The sequence below is a fragment of the Salvelinus fontinalis genome, chromosome 33 (assembly GCF_029448725.1).
Source record: "Salvelinus fontinalis isolate EN_2023a chromosome 33, ASM2944872v1, whole genome shotgun sequence".
NCBI lineage: Eukaryota > Metazoa > Chordata > Actinopteri > Salmoniformes > Salmonidae > Salvelinus > Salvelinus fontinalis.
In genome coordinates, this window is record NC_074697.1 from 24,804,259 (window position 1) to 24,828,399 (window position 24,141).

Below are 24,141 nucleotides of genomic sequence, written 5' to 3' on the forward strand. Positions count from 1 at the left end.
TAGTCAGGGCATTCACACCCTATGGAGAGTGCCCCCTCTGGTGGTATTCCTGAATATAGTTATAGCTGAGTGAAGTGTTTTATCTGGGTAGGATATACATTATAAGCAGTACAGTATGAATGGTGCAATATTAAAGGCTTTGATTTGAGTGTTTTTAAACAAACTACAGTACTTGTTTCTGTTTATTGAATACAGTATATCCTACCTTTGTGGTCTCCATATCAGTTTCTTCCACTTCCTCTGCTTGGCCTATCAGTAGAGAAGAAGGTGTGAGACTTTAATATGGCTGAGGAAACAAGACATGGGGTGGCACACAGGAGAATTACCATGATGCCTAACTCCAAGCCTGCCACCGGGCGGGGGTGGGAGCACTGTGAGAGCTCTGTCAGTTCACCACAGCCCACTGGCGGGGAGTCAGTATCTGTATACCTGGTCCTCTGAGGAACAACATACAGCAGAACCCCCATTATCAAAGGAGGCCCAGGCTAGCAGACGCCTGAGGATATGAACATTGTCCCTGTCTGGCTTTGCTCAACGTGATGAAGAGCAGCATGATCTTTCAATGCTGAGGATGATGCGTGCTCTGTTCTGCTATTATCATATTATTATAAAGAGTGTGTGTGGAGAGTGGCATAAGAGAAAGACAGGCTTCATTCAGATTACAATAATAGAGCCAACTCTGTGATATCTACTTAGGCTAGGATAACTATATTATTTTGATCTAACTCATTTAGAGCTACTGGTTTACCAAGGGATGGTGAAAATGTTAAACCCATATAGGGGGAAAGCCCTGCCTCTCTCCAGTGCCCACTGACTACAGGGAACACAGACAAAACAATCACCCAAGGCCATGGAGTGATGATGTGTGTGGGAGGCCAGTGGCTCATCTTCCAGGCCTCTCTCTTCCACCAGTGACTCAACATGCAGCCCTGTGCCCACCTCCTATGAATCACTCTGTTCGGCGGCCCTTAGTTCATTCTATCAATTCATATCCTCAGAGGGTGAGAGTCTTACATTACTGGATTCCACTCACTAGGCAGACTCATAACTTCCCACTCTCTCACTTATGTATGAAAGTGGGCTTCCCGGCACCCATTAAAGTGGTTCCCTGAGCTTGGCTGGCTGATGATTTTCCCTCAAACCCACGCTTGTTATTTAAGGCTGAATTCATTCATCTGAATTCTTTACAGAAAAAAATCTTACATTTGGCTCAATTTTCCTGAGAGATATTGTTAAATTTGGTGGCTTCAAACAGATTACATATTCTACCATCTGCTTTGGTTGATCTATCTCTCCATACCCTCACATCTCCCTCTGACAAGTGCCAGACCTCCAGGACTTTCATCCCACGAGTAGGCAGAGTGACAGAGACCCATGCCCTCAGAGAGCTGGCCCCTCTGCGGTAGTGACATTGAACCAGGGTCTTCCTATCTCCCCACCCCTGGGCTAGAGGTGGACTGCCCTAGATTGATTAATATATGGCACCTTTAGGCCAGCTTGGGAGAAATCTATCACGTCTGGACAGATAGGATACAGATCACACCTCTTGATTTATGCAGTCTGGGAGAGACCTCCCAAAAAAGAGGGATGGGATGAAGAAGAGAGGGATATTTTTAAAATTCATTTAGGTTCTGCATGTCCTCTTTGAACACATCTGCCAGTCGACAGTTCTCTGTAGTTCTGCAGTATCCCTGGTAAGTTACCCACGTGGGCCTGCAGCATTTTCATCACCAGCCCACCGCTACTCCACAATTAAGGATCTAACTTAATTACCTAACTGGGTATTGGACAGATGGACTCTGCTCATAATTATGGGTACATGAGTGCTTGTACGCAGTACAATTAGCATTCAGTAGCTTGTCTCCTGATGTGGTGAGATGCAGGTGTTTGCAGTGCCTAAGCAGCAGGCCAGATTCACTAATGATCGTAACAGAATTACAGCCAGTCACCAGAGGTCTGATGATTAGTCAGCACGTCACAGCACAGCAGCTCAAGTTCAGGTCTACCTGCAGACACATGGTCGAATGGATGTGTAAGGATGGATCAGTGAGGGGACAACATTAGTACAAAATGTACAGTTCCCTACTGGTGACAGAGATGAGAGACAAAGTACCAGCCATATCATTAATACACCAGTTGGGACCACTGAGTGTCTAGCTGGGTAACTAGCCTCACCTGTGTAGGGAGATCTCAGGTGAGACAGATGCCCACCCAGCATGTAGCAGGAGCTGTTTAAACCCTGTGAGACTGTGACTGATAGACTTTCCGACTGGTTTGTTTGTGTGTTTAATAAATCAGCCTCCATGTGGGAGATCAAACTGTTACTGTTGGAAACTGTAAATCTTAAAATAGTCTTAAAAAATCTAAAAACCAAGACACTTGTAAACACATATAGTATTATGTGTGTCAGAGAAACCCCTCTTGGTAAACTGGTTAACTTGGACCAATCTATTACCTCCAGAATTATCATATTCCATGTTGCAGTAATGGTGGACTGAGGTGGGCTTCTCCTAATAGCCTTCTATGTGCTCATTAGTGACAATCATTCACAGTAATTGAAAAGAGATAAAGAGAGTTACGCAAGGATAGCAGAAAATGATCTGTCGGGTATTCATCACTGTGGGGTTACAGGGAGTGCCCGCAGGCCGCACTGGGTTCTCAGCTTTACAGGGAACATAAATCTAGCCAAATTACCCCTAATGGAGCCAACTGAGGAGCACAGATCCCAGTACAGATTTGGGAGGCCCACAAGCCGGCTGGAAGATCCCTATTCTCCACTGAAGGTCTTAAACAATTATAAACATCTATAATTGTCTAATGTTCTGTAGTGATATAAGCTACTGCTAACTGGAGTTTCGATCTGATTATGTTACATATATAGGTGTTGTAACGAAGGATCAAATTCCACATACTGTATTATGTTTGTTATGAAGTGCTTAGGGAAGGAAACTGGGGCTGTTGAAACTGTTGCAGGAGGTTAATTGGATATTGAAACAAAATGCAACAACAAAGATTAGAGAAGTCAATGTCACCATCAGCAGAAAAAACGTCTTAAAGGCCCAGTGCAGTCAAAAACGTTTTATATATTGTGAACATGATGATAATGCCCTTTTTTTTTTATAACAGCTGTTTGAAAAGGTCACCTGAAATTAGAGCCAGTTTTGGTGGGATGGAATTTTGGCCTACTTGGTGGCATCACCAGGCAGTAAATGTGTTAATACACCAGTAAGAAAGAGCGTTACAAACCTCTCTGCCAATAACAGATCGTTTTTAATTTCCCCCTCCTCACTCAGACCACCCCAAACAGTCCATTTGAACTGAAAACAATCACAGTAAGGTACTTAATTGTTACCCCGAAATGATTTGATATTCAGAAGAAAACAGCTGCATTGGACCTTTAACACAGCAGTTTTACTCACAACTCACTTTCTTAGAAAATGGAAAGTAGAAAGTGGAATACACTTTTATACACATAAGATGTCAACCTCATATAGAGGAAATACTGTAGGAGCAGAACAGACTCATTTTACATGTGGTACAAGACTTAATAAACTTGATAAGAATAGAGACAAAAGAACCTGACCTTGTTTTTGTGCATGGTGAACAGACAACACCATGCTGTCCCTTCGCCTGGCTCTCATGGCCTCGCCCGCTCTGCTCTCTGTCCCACTGTGTTTCTCTGTCAGCCTCAGTCTGTCACAACACTACTGGCCTGCTATGTCATCCTCCCGGCACCCACGAGTACAATCACCACATCCCCTCTCACACAACACACCCAAGCTCTAACAAAGACAGCTCAAGTCTCATGCCAGCATAAAATGTGATGTCTAACGTAGACAGCAAACGTCTCAGTAGGTTGGTCTTCTGAGAAGCATTAAAACCTACATCAAGTCCAAAGAGTTAAGGTTGAGTGACTCAAATGCTTCCATTATAACCATCAAAGTAAAAATGTAACACACAACATCCGACTCATCTTCTGCATTGAATTCCATATGGTTAATAAAAATGTTAAGCTATTTCCTGTAAAATTCTCCAGTAAAGAGGTAGTTTCCTGCTCAGGTCAGGTGCTCTATTGGTAACGTTACATTCCTACAGTACCTCTCCTCCACAGATGCTGCTGCTGCTGCTGCTCTCAGCTGTGTGTGGATGAGCAGTTGTATGGAGAAGGATGGGTAAAGGACGCGGACGCTCTGATTGGTTGGCTTGGCATGGTGTGTGTGTGTGTGTGTGTGTGTGTGTGTGTGTGTGTGTGTGTGTGTGTGTGTGTGTGTGTGTGTGTGTGTGTGTGTGTGTGTGTGTGTGTGTGTGTGTGTGTGTGTGTGTGTGTGTGTGTGTGTGTGTGTGTGTGTGAAGGTCCTGGGTAGGCTCACAGAGATGTGGTTACCTGGCAAGGGTGGTCTTCCTTCTCTGCTCTCTCTCAATCTTTCTCGTTCTCCCTCTCCTTTCTCTTTCGCCCGTCCTTTCTCTCTCTAGGTGCTGTAGGAGCTGCGAGACATGCGTTAGCAGCTCAAGTTGCTCTAGACTGGAGCCTAGCGGCATCTATGTGAATAGGCATATCAGCACTTCTCTCCACTGCACGGAGAGATTGAGAGAGAGAGAGGGGAGAGCAAGAAGGGGGAGGAGGAGTGCAGCTGCGTCATGACCTCACAGTATCTCCTACAGACATAGCTGCCCTGCCCTGTCCCTGACCCAGATTTATCAGTCATCCATTATCACGTCATCATTTAAAATCACAAATCATCATCATTATCGTATCATTGGCATCATCATAACTGTTATCACCATGATCATAATCATCTTCATCATTATATAGCTCAGTGACAAACATTAGTGAATGTCACCTCATAAAATCAAAGATGGAGTACTGCAACTACTGTATAAATGGACTCTTTACAAGGTGCAATATTATTTGAAAAAATATTCACCTAACTCCCCTCTGCAACAATTTGTCAATTTTCTGTAAATTATTTATTCATTTTGTTTACTCCAGGGCTCCCTAACAGAGTAAAGAGGAGGATCAGGTTTCACAAACTGAAGGGGGAATAGGTAATGTCTCACCCCACGGACGGAGGGATGAATCAACGATCTACCGATTGAAAGGCGGAAGAAAAACGATGTGAGAAATCTATTCCATTGAGGAATAAATGGATAACGCCTCACAAGCACTGAATGAATAACTTTACAGTCCATTTAGCTGAACCTGCGTGGTGCTAATACATACGATATTCACAAGCTGTGTAACAGGAGGCAATTGACCAATAACTTCACATAGGCTACCTCTGGTATATAAGCAGAATGTATTTTATTTAAGAGAATGTGCGAACAGTTTTACTGTCGTTACCATTGGTAACACCCTTGTATTTTTATGTTTTCCTTCGAAATACCCCAATTAACACATCGGCTTGGTGTATTCAACCAAATAATCAACAGCGTACAAACTTTGTTGTTACTACGCAGCGAAACCTATATCACGACTCAAGTCAACATCTTTTTATTTTAGTCCTGAAAAGTGCAGGTTTAAACAGTTTTTAGACACAACACATCCACACTTTGGCCAACTAAATGGATTTCTGCATGTATTACTTACAGTGGCCAATACAACCAACAACATACTGATCGCAAGTCATCATTGTGTGAATCATGACCACCAAGGCATTAGCACTCCAGTCTTCTGGTCTCAGTGCAGGGTAAATACCCTGTTGACCACAGAACCCAGAGCTCTACTGCACAGCCTAGGAAGATAGAAGGCACTTCCTATGCCCTGAAATTACACTTCTCAATAATGCATGAAGATGCTCTCAGTGATATGCCTTAACCATGACTGTCTAGCATTACAGCTGGAGGTTTGAGCTTGGTAAGCTTCTGAAGAGCGATGTTTCCATCCTGTGTTGTCTTAAAGCATGAGATACATTTCTGACATGTAGGTACACTTAAGTTGGCTATAGAAAAGCAAAAATCGGCTTCATCCACACTCCCATAATACACTTATTATGGGCTTATTGTATTGGCTATTTTGAAAGGCAGGGACATAATGGTTGGACACAAACGAAAGAGAATCAGATGGAGTTTAGTAGACCATCTGTAGCTCACGTGATGTGATGGTGGTCAGGGACTATAGTGATCCAAACCTGGCTCTGTCTGTTCATCACACAACCTGCATGACTGGCTATTCAACTCAGGCCAGGCCAGACACATACCACCACGCCACCAGTATGCCTGATCATATCCTGTCCTTCATGATCTGAACAGAAAAGGTCATAGATATTAACGACCAATAGGAATGCATTTTGAAAATTTTACAAGATAATTATGAAAGAGGATATATCTGTGTAACTGCATTAATTGTAAGTAACCATGGTAACCCACGACAAATTACCTCAAACTTGCCTAACAATGACGAGGGACAACTGAGGATCAGCTCCCTGTGTTTTAAGCAGCTTCACCTGCAAACACATCAACATTGTCCTTAGACCCCTCTCCCTACCTATAAAATCACTTCAATCAGCAATCCCAACCTTAACACAACAACAACCAGTCATCCCATAAACACACACATCCACACTAATAACTGTGAATTGTGTGTTGATAGTACAAACATGCACAAGGAGTAATGACAGGGGAACAAAGACAACTACCATACTGCACATCCAAATCAAAACCTTCATGCATCGCTCATACCTCCCCATTGCAATACTATCACTCACCTTTTGGGCTTGTGTCATATAAACAGTGTTACTCAGACCTGGCAAGTGTCTCCACAGGTGTAACAGTCTAAAGAGACCCTTCAGAATGAAGTGACTGCACACAGATCTTCAAACCGACCAATCAGAGTAGCTAACAGATGAATCACAGCAGTCTGCTGTCCACTAACAAAGCCCTGTTTGTTTCCCATATTGTGACTGATGTTGTTTCTCCAGTAAAAACAAACAATGACATTCCATGGCTTGCAACTGTATTCACGACTCGCCTTTCAAAATGAAAAGCGTATTCAGACACCTCAGTCAGCAGGGACAAAGCCACAGATCTAGCACATGCAGGGTAGGCGGGCTGGGGGCCATAGGGTGACAGAACAGCAGCCTTCTACACACCACGTCATCTAACCCCACAACCTATACACCACGCCATCTAACCCCACAACCTATACACCACGTCATCTAACCCCACAACCTATACACCACGCCATCTAACCCCACAACCTATACACCACGCCATCTAACCCCACAACCTATACACCACGCCATCTAACCCCACAACCTATACACCACGCCATCTAACCCCACAACCTATACACCACCCCATCTAACCCCACAACATATACACCACGCCATCTAACCCCACAACCTATACACCACCCCATCTAACCCCACAACCTATACACCACACTATCTAACCCCACAACCTATACACCACCCCATCTAACCCCACAACCTATACACCACAACCTATACACCACCCCATCTAACCCCACAACCTATAGACCACCCCATCTAACCCCACAACCTATACACCACCCCATCTAACCCCACAACCTATACACCACACCATCTAACCCCACAACCTATACACCACAACCTATACACCACCCCATCTAACCCCACAACCTATACACCACCCCATCTAACCCCACAACCTATACACCACACCATCTAACCCCACAACCTATACACCACACCATCTAACCCCACAACCTATACACCACACCATCTAACCCCACAACCTATACACCACCCCATCTAACCCCACAACCTATACACCACCCCATCTAACCCCACAACCTATACACCACACCATCTAACCCCACAACCTATACACCACACTACCTATACACCACACCCTATACACCACACTCTATACACCACACTCTATACACCACACTATCTAACCCCACTACCTATACACCACACTATCTAACCCCACAACCTATACACCACACCATCTAACCCCACAACCTATACACCACACTATCTAACCCCACAACCTATACACCACACTATCTAACCCCACTACCTATACACCACACCATCTAACCCCACAACCTATACACCACCCCATCTAACCCCACAACCTATACACCACCCCATCTAACCCCACAACCTATACACCACCCCATCTAACCCCACAACCTATACACCACACCATCTAACCCCACAACCTATACATCACCCCATCTAACCCCACTACCTATACACCACACCATCTAACCCCACAACCTATACATCACTCCATAACCCCAAAGCACAGGTTCCACCACCGCAGCAGAGAAAAGGAAGCATAGGGGAGAGTATAGACTTACCTGATCTTGTCCGCTGCACTGTCAGACCTGGAAGGCAGAGAGATGAGAAAGGAGATGTCATTCACAGGGGCATCCTCGTATACTTCACTCATACAGATGAATACCTTAGCAAACCCATGGCATAATCAACAGTTATTGTCCAATCGCAGAATTCTGCAAAAGCACCTAAAACAGTGAGAGAAGAGGCGGTCATCCTGGATAATCTTGTAAGCCAGTTAGCAAACACAACAAATCACAGAATGCATTTGTCAGAGCAAAACCTCTTCAGCTGGTGCAATGAATGCTAACGTTAATAACCTAGCCTGCTCCTATTACACAGGAACATCTACACACTGCCACCGTCATCCCAGCTAGCCTACCGGTAAGCCAGCTAGCCTGTGCCATGCTGTAGCTTCACTGTGAGCAAACAAACCGCTGCAGACAGCCACAGATCAGACAGAACATCCAGAGCAGGCATTAAATGTAGCTGTTACCTGCAGAGGAGACATGACATTCCGTGCCCTCTAAAGCTGGGTACAGACCGTTCAATCCCCAGCAGCAACAGCCAGGTATTACAAGCAGAGAGAAAAGAGTAGCATTCAGGAGAAATCCCATAAGGTCAAACGTAAGGTTCCTATTCGGAGCAGTACACAGAGAAATAGCGGGGGAGGAACTGTAGAGAAAAAGAGCGGGACAGAGAGGAGAGCAGGAGAGAGTGAGAAAGAGGGAGAGAGAGGAAAGGGAGAGTAGAATGTTGTAGCCTACCGTAGATACTATAGAAGAGAGTGAGAGAGAAATGAAGAGAAAGATAAAAAGGGGGATTCCAACAGCACGAGCTCAGCTGATTCTTCAATAATGGTTAATACTCTGTATTTCAATTTATTCAAAACCATTATCACTGCTTCAAGTTTCCTCACAGTCAATTTGGCTGTGATTTGTTTGAATGTCTAATCTTTTTCTGTCACCACTAAACCACTGTATGACGAATCCATTTTCATTACAAAGACGAAGCATTTGAAAGAGGCAGATATGACAGGTGCCTTTAGAAGCTTCAAACAGCCTTCCCTTTCTCCAGAGTGAGCTCAGGCCATTGAGTTCCTCCTGATGTGGTATCTCATAGCTGAGGTATGATCTTCTCTCTCTAGAGGCAGGGAGGCAGGCAGGCACCACGCTCTCTCCCTCTCTCTGTTCTCTATCTGATTTACTCCCCATGCCTGACATTTGTGCTCCCTGAGACCACTGCAATATATCCCCACTGCTGACAGAGGTAATATTGAGCTGGAGCCGCAGCCATCCACCCACTCACACCACAGCCCACTCACACCACAGAGAGGGGGGGAACAGTATGTTCTCACTCACTTTTAAAGCCCTGCCACTAACATGTGAATTACATTGCTAGCAAATTTAGCATGCGTAATGATCACAGGTCACTCACTTAGTGAGGGACGACGAACCGCCCTTGCTGTCTCTGCCTGGCTAGCTCCCCTCTCTCCACTGGGATTCTCTGCCTTTGACCCTATTACAGGGGCTGAGTCGCTGGCTTACTAGTGCTCTTCCATGCCATTGCTTAAAGGGTTGAGTCACAGACGTGGTTTTGACAGGTTTTTCTCCCCCACGGGCTCGTGCGATGGAGGAGATCTTCGTGGGCTATACTCAGCCTTGTCTCAGGGTAGTATGTTGGTGGTCTGTTGATATCACTCTAGTGGTGTGGGGGCTGTGCTTTGGCAAAGTGGGTGGGGTTATATCCTACCTGGTTGGCCCTGTCCGGGGGTATCGTCGGATGGGGCCTCTCTCGCTCCCTCCCGGTGGACCTGAGCCCTAGGACCATGCCTCAGAACTTTCTGTCCTGATAACTCCTGGCTGTGGTGCTGCTGCTCCAGTTTCAACTGTTCTGCCTGCGGCTATAGAACCCTGACCTGTTCACCGGATGTGCTACCTTGTCTCGGACCTGCTGTTTTCGTCTCGTCTTGAGACAACTGACATTTACTTCTGAGGTACTAACCTGTTGCACCCTTAACCACTGTGATTATAATTTAACCCTGCTGGTCATCTATGAACGTTTGAACATCTTGATGAACAATCTGGCCTTAATGGCCATGTACTCTTATAATCTCCACCCGGCACAGCCAGAAGAGGACTGGCTACCCCTCAGAGCCATGTTCCTCTCTAGGTTTCTTGCTAGGATCCTGCCTTTCTAGGGAGTTTTTCCTAGCCATCGAGCTTCTGCATCTGCATTGCTTGCTGTTTGGGGTTTAAGGCTGGGTTACTGTATAGCACTTTGTGACATCTGCTGATGTAAAAAGGGCTTTATAAATACATTTGATGGATTGCTTGATAATATCAAGTGCCTTGAATCCTTACCTTATCATATTACTTCTTGTTATTGTTGCTGAATTACAATAATTAAAAACAGCTAAATTGAAGACTAACATGTCCCATAGAAGAACATGTTCATTGCAATCATTACCAACACCATGAAAAGTGCCTCTAAATTGTCAATAATGAGCATTACAGTCCAGATGCCAAGCACTGCTGAGGACCAACTGACATCTAGTGGTGACAAAGAGCACTGCTGAGGACCAACTGCCATCTAGTGGTGACAAAGAGCACTGCTGAGGACCAACTGCCATCTAGTGGTGACAAAGAGCAGTGTTGAGGACCGATTCACGACTGGACTACCGACGTTATCTGCCCGAGGGAGATATCCAACTGGCCCCTCCGTCGCGACGTTACCTGAACGCCCATCTGCGGCCCGTTAATCGTTAGCTGTCTTATCAGCTGCTATCTGAATAGGTCTACCGGACAATTTTTCTTGGCTCACTATAACTATATCTATTTTGCCAATTGGATTGATCCCCTCTACTACACGGAACCCCCCTAATCTACCGTCGGAAACACACGAGGTGGCTAAAAACAGACCTCCATCCTCTGCTAGCTTGCTACTGATGGCCCGGCTAGCTGTCTGAATCGCCGTTACCCCAACCAACCTCACTACTCACTGGTCCCTTATGATCACTCGACTAAGCATGCCTGTCCTTAATGTCAATATGCCTTGTCCATTGCTGTTCTGGTTAGTGTTTATTGGCTTATTTCACTGTAGAGCCTCTAGCCATGCTCATTATACCTTATCCAACCTTTCAGTTCCACCACCCACACATGCGATGACATCACCTGGTTTCAATTATGTTTCTAGAGACAATATCTCTCTCATCATCACTCAATACCTAGGTTTACCTCCACTGTATTCACATCCTACCATAAATTTGTCTGTACATTATACCTTGAAGCTATTTTATCGCCCACAGAAACCTCCTTTTACTCTCTGTTCCGGACGTTCTAGATGACCAATTCTCATAGCTTTTAGCCGTACCCTTATCCTACTCCTCCTCTGTTCCTCTGGTGATGTAGAGGTGAATCCAGGCCCTGCAGTGCCTAGCTCCACTCCTATTCCCCAGGCGCTCTCTTTTGATGACTTCTGTAACCGTAATAGCCTTGGTTTCATGCATGTTAACATTAGAAGCCTCCTCCCTAAGTTTGTTTTATTCACTGCTTTAGCACACTCTGCCAACCCGGATGTTCTATCCGTGTCTGAATACTGGCTTAGGAAGACCTCCAAAAATTCTGAAATCTCCATTCCTAACGACAACATTTTCAGACAAGATATAACGGCCAAAGGGGGCGGTGTTGCAATCTACTGCAGAGATAGCCTGCAGAGTTCTGTCCTACTATCTAGGTCTGTACCCAAGCAATTTGAACTTCTACTTTTAAAAATCCACCTCTCTTAAAACAAATCTCTCACCGTTGCCGCCTGCTATAAACCCCCCTCTGCCCCCAGCTGTGCTCTGGACACCATATGTGAACTGATTGCCCCCCATCTATCTTCAGAGCTCGTGCTGCTAGGCGACCTAAACTGGAACATGCTTAACACCCCAGCCATCCTACAATCTAAGCTTGATGCCCTCAATCTCACACAAATTATAAATGAACCTACCAGGTACCACCCCAAAGCCGTAAACATGGCACCCTCATAGATATTATCCTGACCAACTTGCCCTCTAAATACACCTCTGCTGTTTTCAACCAAGATCTCAGCGATCACTGCCTCATTGCCTGCATCCGTAATGGGTGAGCGGTCAAACGATCTCCACTCATCACTGTCAAACACTCCCTGAAACACTTCAGCGAGCAGACCTTTCTAATCGACCCGGCCGGGGTATCCTGGAAGGATATTGATCTCATCCCGTCAGTAGAGGATGCATGGTTATTTTTTTTAAATGCCTTCCTCACCAATAAATAAATAAGCATGCCCCATTCAAGAAATTTAGAACCAGGAACAGATATAGCCCTTGGTTCTCTCCAGACCTGACTGCCCTTAACCAACACAAAAACATCCTATGGCGTTCTGCATTAGCATCGAATAGCCCCCGTGATATGCAACTTTTCAGGGAAGCTAGAAACCAATATACACAGGCAGTTAGAAATGCCAAGGCTAGCTTTTTCAAGCTGTAAAGTGACACTGTAAAGTCCATGGAGAATAAGAACACCTCCTCCTAGCTGCCCACTGCGCTGAGGACAGGAAACACCGTCACCACCGATAAATAAACTATAATTGAGAATTTCAATAAGCATTTTTCTACAGCTGGCCATGCTTTCCACCTGGCTATCCCTACCCCGGTCAACAGCCCTGCACCCCCCACAGCAACTCGCCCAAGCCTTCCCCATTTCTCCTTCTCCCAAATTCAGTCAGCTGATGTTCTGAAAGAGCTGCAAAATCTGGACCCCTACAAATCAGCGGGGCTAGACAATCTGGACCCTTTCTTTCTAAAATGATCTGCCGAAATTGTTGCAACCCCTATTACTAGCCTGTTCAACCTCTCTTTCGTGTCGTCTGAGATTCCCAAAGATTGGAAAGCAGCCGCAGTCATCCCCTTCTTCAAAGTGGGAGACACTCTAGACCCAAACTGCTACAGACCTATATCTATCCTACCCTGCCTTTCTAAGGTCTTCGAAAGCCAAGTCAACAAACAGATTACCGACCATTTCGAATCCCACCATACCTTCTCCGCTATGCAATCTGGTTTCAGAGCTGGTCATGGGTGCACCTCAGCCACGCTCAAGGTCCTAAATGATATCCTAACCGCCATCGATAAGAAACGATGCTGTGCAGCCGTATTCATTGACCTGGCCAAGGCTTTTGACTCTGTCAATCACCACATCACCACTGGCAGTCTCTATGGGGGTGCCACAGGGTTCAATTCTTGGGCCGACTCTATTCTCTGTATACATCAATGATGTCGCTCTTGCTGCTGGTGAGTCGCTGATCCACCTCTACGCAGACGACACCATTCTGTATACTTCTGGCCCTTCTTTGGACACTGTGTTAACAACCCTCCAGACGAGCTTCAATGCCATACAACTCCCCTTCCGTGGTCTCCAATTGCTCTTAAATACAAGTACAACTAAATGCATGCTCTTCAACCGATCGCTGCTTGCACCTACCCGCCCGTCCAACATCACTACTCTGGACGGTTCTGACTTAGAATATGTGGACAACTACAAATACCTAGGTGTCTGGTTAGACTGTAAACTCTCCTTCCAGACTCACATCAAACATCTCCAATCCAAAGTTAAATCTAGAATTGGCTTCCTATTTCGCAACAAAGCATCCTTCACTCATGCTGCCAAACATACCCTTGTAAAACTGACCATCCTACCGATCCCCGACTTCGGCGATGTCATTTACAAAATAGCCTCCAATACCCTACTCAATAAATTGGATGCAGTCTATCACAGTGCCATCCGTTTTGTCACCAAAGCCCCATATACTACCCACCACTGCGACCTGTACACTCTCGTTGGCTGGCCCTCACTTCATACTCGTCGCCAAACCCACTTGCTCCAGGTCATCTACAAGACCCTGCTAGGTAAAGTTCCCCCTTATCTCAGCTCGCTGGTCACCATAGCAGCACCCACCTGTAGCACGCGCTCCAGCAGGTATATCTCTCTGGTCACCCCCAAAACCAATTCTTCCTTTGGCCGCCTCTCCTTCCAGTTCTCTGCTGCCACTGACTGGAATGAACTACAAAAATCTCTGAAACTGGAAACACTTATCTCCCTCACTAGCTTTAAGCACCAGCTGTCAGAGCAGCTCACAGTTTACTGCACCTGTACATAGCCCATCTATAAATAGCCCATCTATAATTTATCCCAAACAACTACCTCTCCCCCTACTGTATTTATTTATTTATTTTGCTCCTTTGCACCCCATTATTTCTATCTCTACTTTGCACATTCTTCCACTGCAAATCTACCATTCCAGTGTTTTACATTTACATTACATTTTAGTCATTTAGCAGACGCTCTTATCCAGAGCGACTGACAGTAGAGTGCATACATTTTATTACATTTTACATACTGAGACAAGGATATCCCTACCGGCCAAACCCTCCCTAACCCGGACGACGCTATGCCAATTGTGCGTCGCCCCACGGACCTCCCAGTTGCGGCCGGCTGCGACAGAGCCTGGGCGTGAACCCAGAGACTCTGGTGGCGCAGCTAGCACTGCCCGGGTGGCGCAGTGGTCTAGCAAGTAAAAGACCCGGGAGGTCTTTTACTTGCTATATTGTATTTACTTCGCCACCATGGCTTTTTTTTTTGCCTTTACCTCCCTTATCTCACCTCATTTGCTCATATTGTATATATACTTATTTTTCTACTGTATTATTGACTGTATGTTTGTTTAACTCCATGTGTAACTCTGTGTTGTTGTATGTTTCGAACTGTTTTGCTTTATCTTGGCCAGGTCGCAATTGTAAATGAGAACTTGTTCTCAACTTGCCTACCTGGTTAAATAAAGGTTAAATAAATATAAATTAAAAAAATTGTCATCTAGTGGTGAAAAAGAGTAGGGCTGAGGACCAACTGTCATCGAGTGGTGAAAAAGAGTAGGGCTGAGGACCAACTGTCATCTAGTGGTGAAAAAGAGTAGGGCTGAGGACCAACTGCCATCTAGTGGTGAAAAAGAGTAGGGCTGAGGACCAACTGCCATCTAGTGGTGAAAAAGAGTAGGGCTGAGGACCAACTGCCATCTAGTGGTGAAAAAGCAGCAGTATAATAAGTAGACAGAATAGTCATTTCCTGAGCATCCTGATTTATACAGTCAGCGCTCTCCCCTTGCTTTCATCAAACCACACAAACAATTAAACCCTTTTGAATAAATACAAAACGTAGAATACAAACAACAGAATACACATACAAGTAAATTCAGAATGTTCTTGTATTTACCTCTCCTCTCGGATGAAGGGAGTCAGGAAGCGAGAGGAGTCATCGTCGTGGCTGCTCTGCTGGCTGCTGTGTGACAGAACACAACAGAGAGGAACACATGTCAGTCATACACCAATACACAATCACTCACAGAATAAATCCTATGAAAACATACCATGTGGCCCTACCCACTCCAGGTGCATTCATAGAACATTTCCCTGCTACAGTGATTCTGTGTCCTGAGAATATGTACATCAGTACACTACAATAGATGTACTTCTTAGTTATACCCACTAGATGGCACTACAAGACACACACAAACACTGATCATGAGTCATACAGAGATACAGAGGTAAAGATCTGTGGTGGAGATGTTCACCAACCATATACTGTGGCATTTAAGAGAATCCCACCCGTCCTGTTGTGCTGCTTGGATACCCTTTAAACCCATTCTATCTCTGTATACTGATTTGATTCCCAGTTAGAGGCATTTTAAGTCCATCCAGATAGACAGGTAACTGCCAAAATAAAGGAAACACCAAGATAAAGTGTCTTAATAGGGCGTTGGGCCACCATGAGCTGCCAGAACAGCTACTCTACTGGAAGCATGCAACACCATTCTTCCACGATAAATTCTATAATTTGGTGTATTGTTGACGGTGGTGGAAAACGCTGTTTCAGGCGCTGCTCCAGAATCTACCAGAAGTGTTTTATTGGGTTGAGATCTGGTGACTGAGACGCACACACACGCACACACAACCACACCCTTTAAAAACCCTATGCTCCTTTGAGACGCCTCTTTTAAAGTCACTGAGATCTCTTCTTCTAGCCATGGTAGCTCAAAATAACGGGCAACTGGGCATTTTTTATACATGTCCCTAAGCATGATGGGATGTTTACTGATTAATTAACTCAGGAAGCACACCTGTGTGGAAGCACCTATTTTCAATATACTTTGTATCCCTCATTTACTCAAGTGTATCCTTTATTTTGGCATTACCTGTAGGTAGCTGACATGGAGAAATGGTCTGATATCTAAGGATGAGCACTTTTCAGAGGAACTTTGACATCGTCTTTAACATGATCATACTGACTGTATGATCATGTTAAAGACGATGTCAAAGTTCCTCTTTGAAAAGTAGGGGCAGCTTTAAACATAATAGATTTGCATAAGACAGATGTTCAGAATTATCCAAAGAGAAACTGAGAGCTATGTTTCCTCCAGTCTCCTTCACGGTATTCAAAAGTAAAACAGAACCTATGAAATCTGTTTTACTTATCACGTTGCCTCTGAGGAGCCAGTTTAAAACTGCAGACTAGGCCAAATAATGCTTCAGTAAAATACTGTCAATCATTACATGTTTTGAGAGTGTCCATGACTCCATAGGTTTTTAGAGAGGGCCTTTTTGTTGTTGTTGCTTTGGTCATATTCCCCACTGTCAACTTAGCGTCTGTGGTTTCTCAACTGGCATGCCAGACAATGAAGTTCTGCCTAAGTTTTCCAGGTAGTTATTAATGTTGTTTTAAGGGTTGGAGGGAGATGTATATGTAACAGTATAACTTTACGTCGTCCCCTCGCCCCGACACAGGCGCGAACCAGGGACCCTCTGCACACATCAACAACGGTCGCCCACGAAGCATCGTTACCCATCGCTCCACAAAGTCCACGGCCCTTGCAGAGCAAGGGGCAACCCTACTTAAAGTGTCAGAGCAAGTGACGTAACTGATTGAAATGCTACTAGCGCGTACCCGCTAACTAGCTAGCCATTTCACATCCGTTACATATACCCTAGTGAAACATTCAGAAATGCCTGGATTGCACCTGCTCTACAATAAATCAGGTGTAGGTTATTAGTAAACTCACTGCTCTGAGTTTGTTTGAATGTGTGTGATGGTCAGACTAGTGTATGGAGAGTACACCATTGTGCATGCCTCTTTCAAAACACAAGCAATGAAAGTTGACGTAGCATAAAGCCTCACTAAATCATTCATAACTCATACACAATTGGTTCAATATGTGCTTTGAACATGATAGCTACTGTAGGAGATGTAACAAAACACTGTAGGTTTAAAGAGCACTGGCATTACATCAGACTTAGAGGCATACAGAGTAGTGGTCATGGTGTTTTCTCCGGGCTTTGAATTCATTCCAAAGCAATTGCTTTTCAGGATGAGTTTCTGAGAGGCAATCCAAACAAAATGGAGGACTTTAATAGACTATGAGACAACCATCCCCTCGGCAACCATATCTTCTATTATGTTATCTGTATAAGTATCAACAGTGGTTGATTCGCAAGAAATAGCCACTTACAAAAAAACGTGAGCAGGGTTAACATTTCTCCTTCACCACATTCCTTAGTTGAAAGCTGAGGAAAACCTGTACACTAAAGAAAAATATTAATCTGCTCCTGGGAATCTCTTCAACAAACCATATCAGAAATAACCCTTCTAAAAATTCATCTGGGAGGCATTTCTAATCTCTTCTATTGCATTAGCAACACTTTCCAAGTCTTGTTAACTGTTATCTTCAATCTCCAGTATCTTGCCGAAATGTTTTGTCTCTGAAATACTTAAATCCACGGTCCAGACAGAGACACTAATGCCTGGTGAAAGATACTGTCCTGATTCCCTAAATAATTCCAGGTCTTATCTGCTCACAACAGAGAATCCATAGGGGCTAAAGCGACTACAACTGCCAGACCTCCCACACACATACTATATTCACACACTGCCAGACCCCCCCACACTATACTCACACACTGCCCCCCCCCCCCCCCACTCACACACTGCCCCCCACTCATACAATGCCCCCCCCCCCCCCCCCCACCCAAACTAAACGAACACTTCCAGGTTCCCCTAACACAAACATTCCACTCACACAATCTGATCAAAACACTTGAGACACTACCACACACACATTCTCAAGATAAAGCTGGCCCTGTTCCTGAACTGGAAGACAGAGACAAGACCAGACTGGAGGAGTTATTACAGACACTGAGACAGGATGGTAAGAACCACATTTACACCAAATACACACCATAATATAAACTGGGTGTTTGAGTCCTGAATGCTGATTGGCTGACAGCTGTGGTATATCAGACCGTATACCACGGGTATGACAAAACATGTACTTTTACAGTTCTATTTATGTTGGTAACCAGTTTATAATAGCAATAAGGCACCTCGGGGGTTTGTGGTATATGGCCACTATACCACGGCTAAATGCTGTATCCAGGCACACCGCTTTGCGTCGTACCGAAGAACCCCCCGTGCCTTATTTCTTAAATATAAACTTGACATACAGTGTACATAGCTGTATGGCAGTATGGAGATTAAACACAAACCTTTACTTGTTAAACTGAAACAATAAGTTACAATGTAACTACAGTAAGTTACTTGCACTTACCAGTGGGTACGTTTGATGTACAGTACCAGTCAAAAGTATGGACACAGCTACTCATTCAAGGGTTTATATTTATTTTTACTATTTTCTACATTGAAGAATAATAGTGAAGACATCAAAACTAAGAAATAACATGTATGGAATCATGTAGTAACCAAAAAAGTGTTATATATTTTATATTCTTGAAAGTAGCCACCCTTTGCCTTGATGACAGCTGTGCAAACTCTTGGCATTCTCTCAACCAGCTTCATGAGGTAGTCACCTGGAATGCATTAACAATAAAAGGGTGTGCCTTGTTAAAAGTTAATGTGTGGAATTTCTTTCCTTAATGCCTTAGAACTATCTTCTGTATACCACCCCTACCTTGTCACAACACTTATTGGCTCAATTTGGTAAAAGACCAAGTCCATATTATGGCAAGAACAGCTCAACTAACAAGTGCAGGAAAGGAAGACCCAGAGTTACCTCTGCTGCAGAGGATAAGTTCATTAGAGTTACCAGCCTCAGAAATTGCAGCCCAAATAAATGCTTCAAGTAACATACACATCTCAACATCAACTGTTCAGAGGAGACTGCGTGAATCAGGTGAATTCATGGTCAAATTGCTGCAAAGAAACAACTACTAAAGGACACCAATAAGAAGAAGAAACTTGCTTGGGCCAAAAAACACGAGCAATGGACATTAGATGGGTGGAAATCAGTCCTTTGGTCCAAATTTGAGATCTTGGGTTCCAACCGCCATCTCTTTCTGAGATGCAGAGTAGGTGAACAGATGATCTCGGATGATCTCTGCATTTCCCACGTGAAGCATGGAGGTGGTGTGATGGTGTAGGGGTGCTTTGCTGGTGACACTGTCTGTAATTTACATAGAATTCAAGGCACACTTAACTTCTTATGGCTGCAGGGGCAGTATTGAGTAGCTTGGATGAAAGGTGCACAGAGGTGCCCAGAGTAAACGGGCCTGCTCCTCAGTTATAGTTGCTAATATATGCATATTATTAGTATATTGGTATTGGATAGAAAACACTCTGAAGTTTCTAAAACTGTTTGAATTATGTCTGAGTATAACAGAACTCATATGGCAGGCAAAAACCTGAGAAGTTCCACTTCCTGTTTGGATGTTTTCTGAGGCTGGTAGATTTTCAACCAAGCTCCCATTGAAATTACAGCGAGATATGGGTGAGTTTTCACTTCCTACGGCTTCCATTAGATGTCAATAGTCAATAGAACTTTGTCTGATGACTCTACTGTGAAGGGGGGCCGAAGGAGACAGGAATGAGTAACCACTGCCATGAGGTGACCATGCTTTGACCACGCGCGTTCACGTGAGAGGCAGCTCCGTTCCATCTCTCATCTGAAGTCAATGTTATTCTCTGGTTTGAACGTTATTCAAGATGTATGTAAACAACATTCTAAAGATTGATTCAAAACATCGTTTGACATGTTTCTACTGACTGTTACGGAACTTTTGGACATTTCGTCACGTTTTAGTGAACGCGCTTTGTGGCTTTGGAATTGTTTACCAAACGCGCTAACCAAAGTAGCTAATTGGACATAAATAACAGACATTATCGAACAAATCAAGCACTCATTGTGGACCTGGGATTCCTAGGACTGCATTCTGATGAAGTACATCAAAGGTAAGGAAACATTTATCATGTATTTTCTGGTTTCTGTTGACTCCTACATGGCGGCTAATTTTACTATTGTTCTGAGCTCCGTCTCAGATTATTGCATTGTTTTGCGGTTGCATTAAGGAGAGGTATATCTATAATTCCATGTGTATAACTTGTATTATCATCCACATTTATGATGAGTATTTCTGTTGAAACGATGTGGCTATGCACTATCACTGGATGTTTTTGGAACTAGTGAATGTAACGCGCCAATGTAAACTCAGATTTTTTAATATAAATATGAACTTTATCAAACAAAACATGCATGTATTGTGTAACACGAAGTCCTATGAGTGTCATCTGATGAAGATCATCAAAGGTTAGTGATTCATTTTAGCTATATTTCTGCTTTTTGTGACTGCTATCTTTCGCTGGAAAAATGGCTGTGCTTATGGTGGTTTGGTGTGAAAAGCATTAAGCTTTAAAATGGTATAAGAAACATGTATGTCTGAGGAATTTTAATTATGAGATTTCTGTTGTTTTGAATTTGGCGCCCTGCACTTTCACTGGCTGTTGTCATATCGTCCCGTTACCGGGATTGCAGCCATAAGAAGTTCCAGCATGGCTACCACAGCATTCTGCGGTGATACGCCATCCTATCTAGTTTGCGCTTTGTGGGACTATCATTTGTTTTCAACAGGACAATGACCCAAAACAGACCTCCAGGCTGTGTAAGGGCTATTTGATCAAGAAGGAGAGTGATGGAGTGCTGCATCAGATGACCTGGCCTCCACAATTACCCAACTCAACCCAAATGAGATGTTTGGGATGAGTTGGACTGTAGAGTGAAGGAAAAGCAGCCAACAAGTGCTCAGCATTTGTGGTAACTCCTTCAAGACTGTTGGAAAAGCATTCCAGGTGAAGCTGGTTGAAAGAATGCCAAGAGTGTGCAAAGCTGTTGTCACAATCGCCTAGAGTGGTGGGTGCAGAGTCAATTGCAGAGAGCAGAGGATACTGGGGAAAACTGTCTTTATTTGGATTCCCAAACGAACGCCCAAAACCATAGGCGAAGAATAGACAGAAAAATAGTCCGACCCAACACAGGGCACAAACGGACAGGAACACAAACACGCACACCCTGACTAACAGAAAATAATCCCGCACAAACATAAGCGGGCCTAACAGGCTTAAATAGACATGAATCAAGAAACAAATTAAGAGACAGGTGCAACCAATAAGACCAAACAAACAGAAAAGGAAAAAGGGATCGGTGGCGGCTAGTAGACCGGTGACGACGACCGCCGAGCGCCGCCCGAACAGGCAGGGGGGCCACCTTCGGTGGGAGTCGTGACAACTGTCATCAAGGCAAGGTGGCTACATTAAAGAATCTAAAATATATGTAGATTTCTTTAAACACTTTTTTGGTTACTACATGATTCCATGTGTGCTATTTCATAGTTTTGATGTTTTCACTATTATTCTACAATGTAGAAAATAGTAAATATAAAGAAAAACGCTTGAATGAGTCGGTGTGTCCAAACTTTTGACTGGTATTATCAAGAGGACTTATCTAAAACTGTAACAAATACTTTATTGGATATCATACAGTACAGATAGATCAGTTTTGATATGGATCAGATTTGATATCTGGTAAGACACAAATGAAGACCCAATTCCAATATATTCTCAGAACAGAGTTGTCCCTTGTGTCAGAGACGGGAAAGATCTGACCTCTGACTGAACAAAGTGTGTCATGCTATGTCCGACTGTCTCCCTTTCAATCTTACTGCTGTATGAGAGAATGATAGACAATCCACACTGTGTGATTTTCATACAAACCTGAATACATTTGCCATTGAAACAATTCAAACTCTAGACAGATAATAGTACATCTAAGACAACTTCAGACCCTATCAAACACGTCTTTGGCAATGATTAGGCCTAGACGCTCATTTGAAACACTGTTCCGAGTCAGACAAAGCACACATAGTTGTGCACTGTCTTGGATTGTCGAACAGGAATTCAGCTAACTGCTAAGGAATAGTGCCTAAACCATGGCCCAGTATTCTCCCATGGTACAACTTATAGCATTATCAGTAGTTAGCGTACTGTACTCACAGCATGTTTGACGGGTGTTCTCTGTGAAGTCCTGCTAAAATGTGCTAAGAACGTCCGGAGGGGTACATAAGTCACACAAGCCAGTTTAACTATTAATGTCATCGTACCATGTTTATACATTAACTGACTAAATACACAGCTAGGTCGCACTTGAGCTTGTACTGAAGCTGTAGTTACCTGTAGCCGTAGAAACTAGAGTCATCCATTCCTCCAGGTTACAAGATTTACCTTGTGAAACAGATAGCTCATAGCCACATTTTTATATACACAATCACCCTTGAGTAAGAATGTAACAATAAAACAATACTTCCTCTGTAACTGATTTACTTTTCGCATTGTTGAAATGACTGAGTTCAGGGCATTCAATACAATTGAAGGGCTATGCCCTGCTTGTTGTGGTGACAGGAACAATTACAACACAATGAATGCTTATTGCATTGCTTTCAAGTACACTGACAATGGCCTTGAACCAGATGTGACTACAATGGCTTCACCTAACGCTTGCTACAGACAGAACCTCACTGCAAAATAGGAAACCTGGAAACCATACTTTATCGGGGTGCAAAGGCTAGTATGACAGACCATCCATTTCCAGAACCATACTGTGGGAGTGAATAATGTATAAAGTACATTTATTGTGGTGTTGCAATTGCACATAGAATCTCTAATATGGCCATGGTATTGGAACTGAGAGCCAGCCAGGGGATGTATACAGTAGCTTCCAGCAGACCATCCCCCAACTTCCTCACTACATCACCTGAGCAAGAAGCAGTTCCTTGTTCCCATCAAGGCTGCTCTGACCATGCACTTACACACTCCCCTGCTGGCACTGACAGCCCCCATTGCACTACATTGTAAATCATAGCAATATGAAGAGTGGGAGGAGAACGCTGGAGCCAGAACAGCATATGACAAACAGACATCCACTGTGGGTTAAGTCTGGATCAATGGCACAGCCATGAAATTAGTGTGCTGTCATTGGTCACAGCTTCCTTTATGAATGCTTAATTCATGGCTGTGTGCTGCAGAGGCAGTCAGAGGCAGTGGTTCCCTTAGGGCTACAAGAGTTGAGATGGAGAAAAATATGTAAATATCTCGTTATGTTCGCTATCTGTGTCGCCTCTACCCAACATGATGGAAATAGCTTGGGTCTGCAATACTGCCAAATAAATAATTGATGATGGGATCATTAATATTGAGTTGTGGTGGTTTTTGTAACATAAGCCCACTGTTGGTCTTTTCAGTCTTCATACATCACTTATTTCACAGCAAAACAGGCCAAGACAGGACAATTCAGCAGCAGAAAGGAATACTGTATGTGTATGTGAACCATTGACTGAAAATACAGTGTGAACAAACTGGTTTTGCACTCCTAGAGTGGGGTAAAGTTGTGATTAGTCTGAAATGGTAATGGTACAGTTTTTCTAACTTAGGGAGCTGATAGGGTTATGCACACAGGCCTCTCGGTA

General features: G+C 43.9%; 1 protein-coding gene across 15 annotated transcripts in view; it reads right to left on the bottom strand.

Moving 5' to 3' along the window:
- The window catches only part of LOC129831871 (protein Aster-B-like), a 163,974-nt gene that overhangs the window by 58,455 nt on the left and 81,378 nt on the right, over positions 1-24,141 (bottom strand). For 13 of the 15 annotated variants that reach the window (XM_055895399.1, XM_055895389.1, XM_055895406.1 and 10 more), the window contains 2 exons: positions 15,557-15,622; positions 8,294-8,320 (listed from right to left, as the gene is read on the bottom strand). In XM_055895399.1, the coding sequence (XP_055751374.1) occupies positions 8,294-8,320; positions 15,557-15,622 (93 nt within the window). Of the gene's footprint in view, positions 1-205; positions 250-3,583; positions 4,124-8,293; positions 8,321-8,766; positions 9,057-15,556; positions 15,623-24,141 lie in introns of those variants that run through there. The other 2 variants (XM_055895403.1, XM_055895401.1) reach the window with 2 other exon arrangements.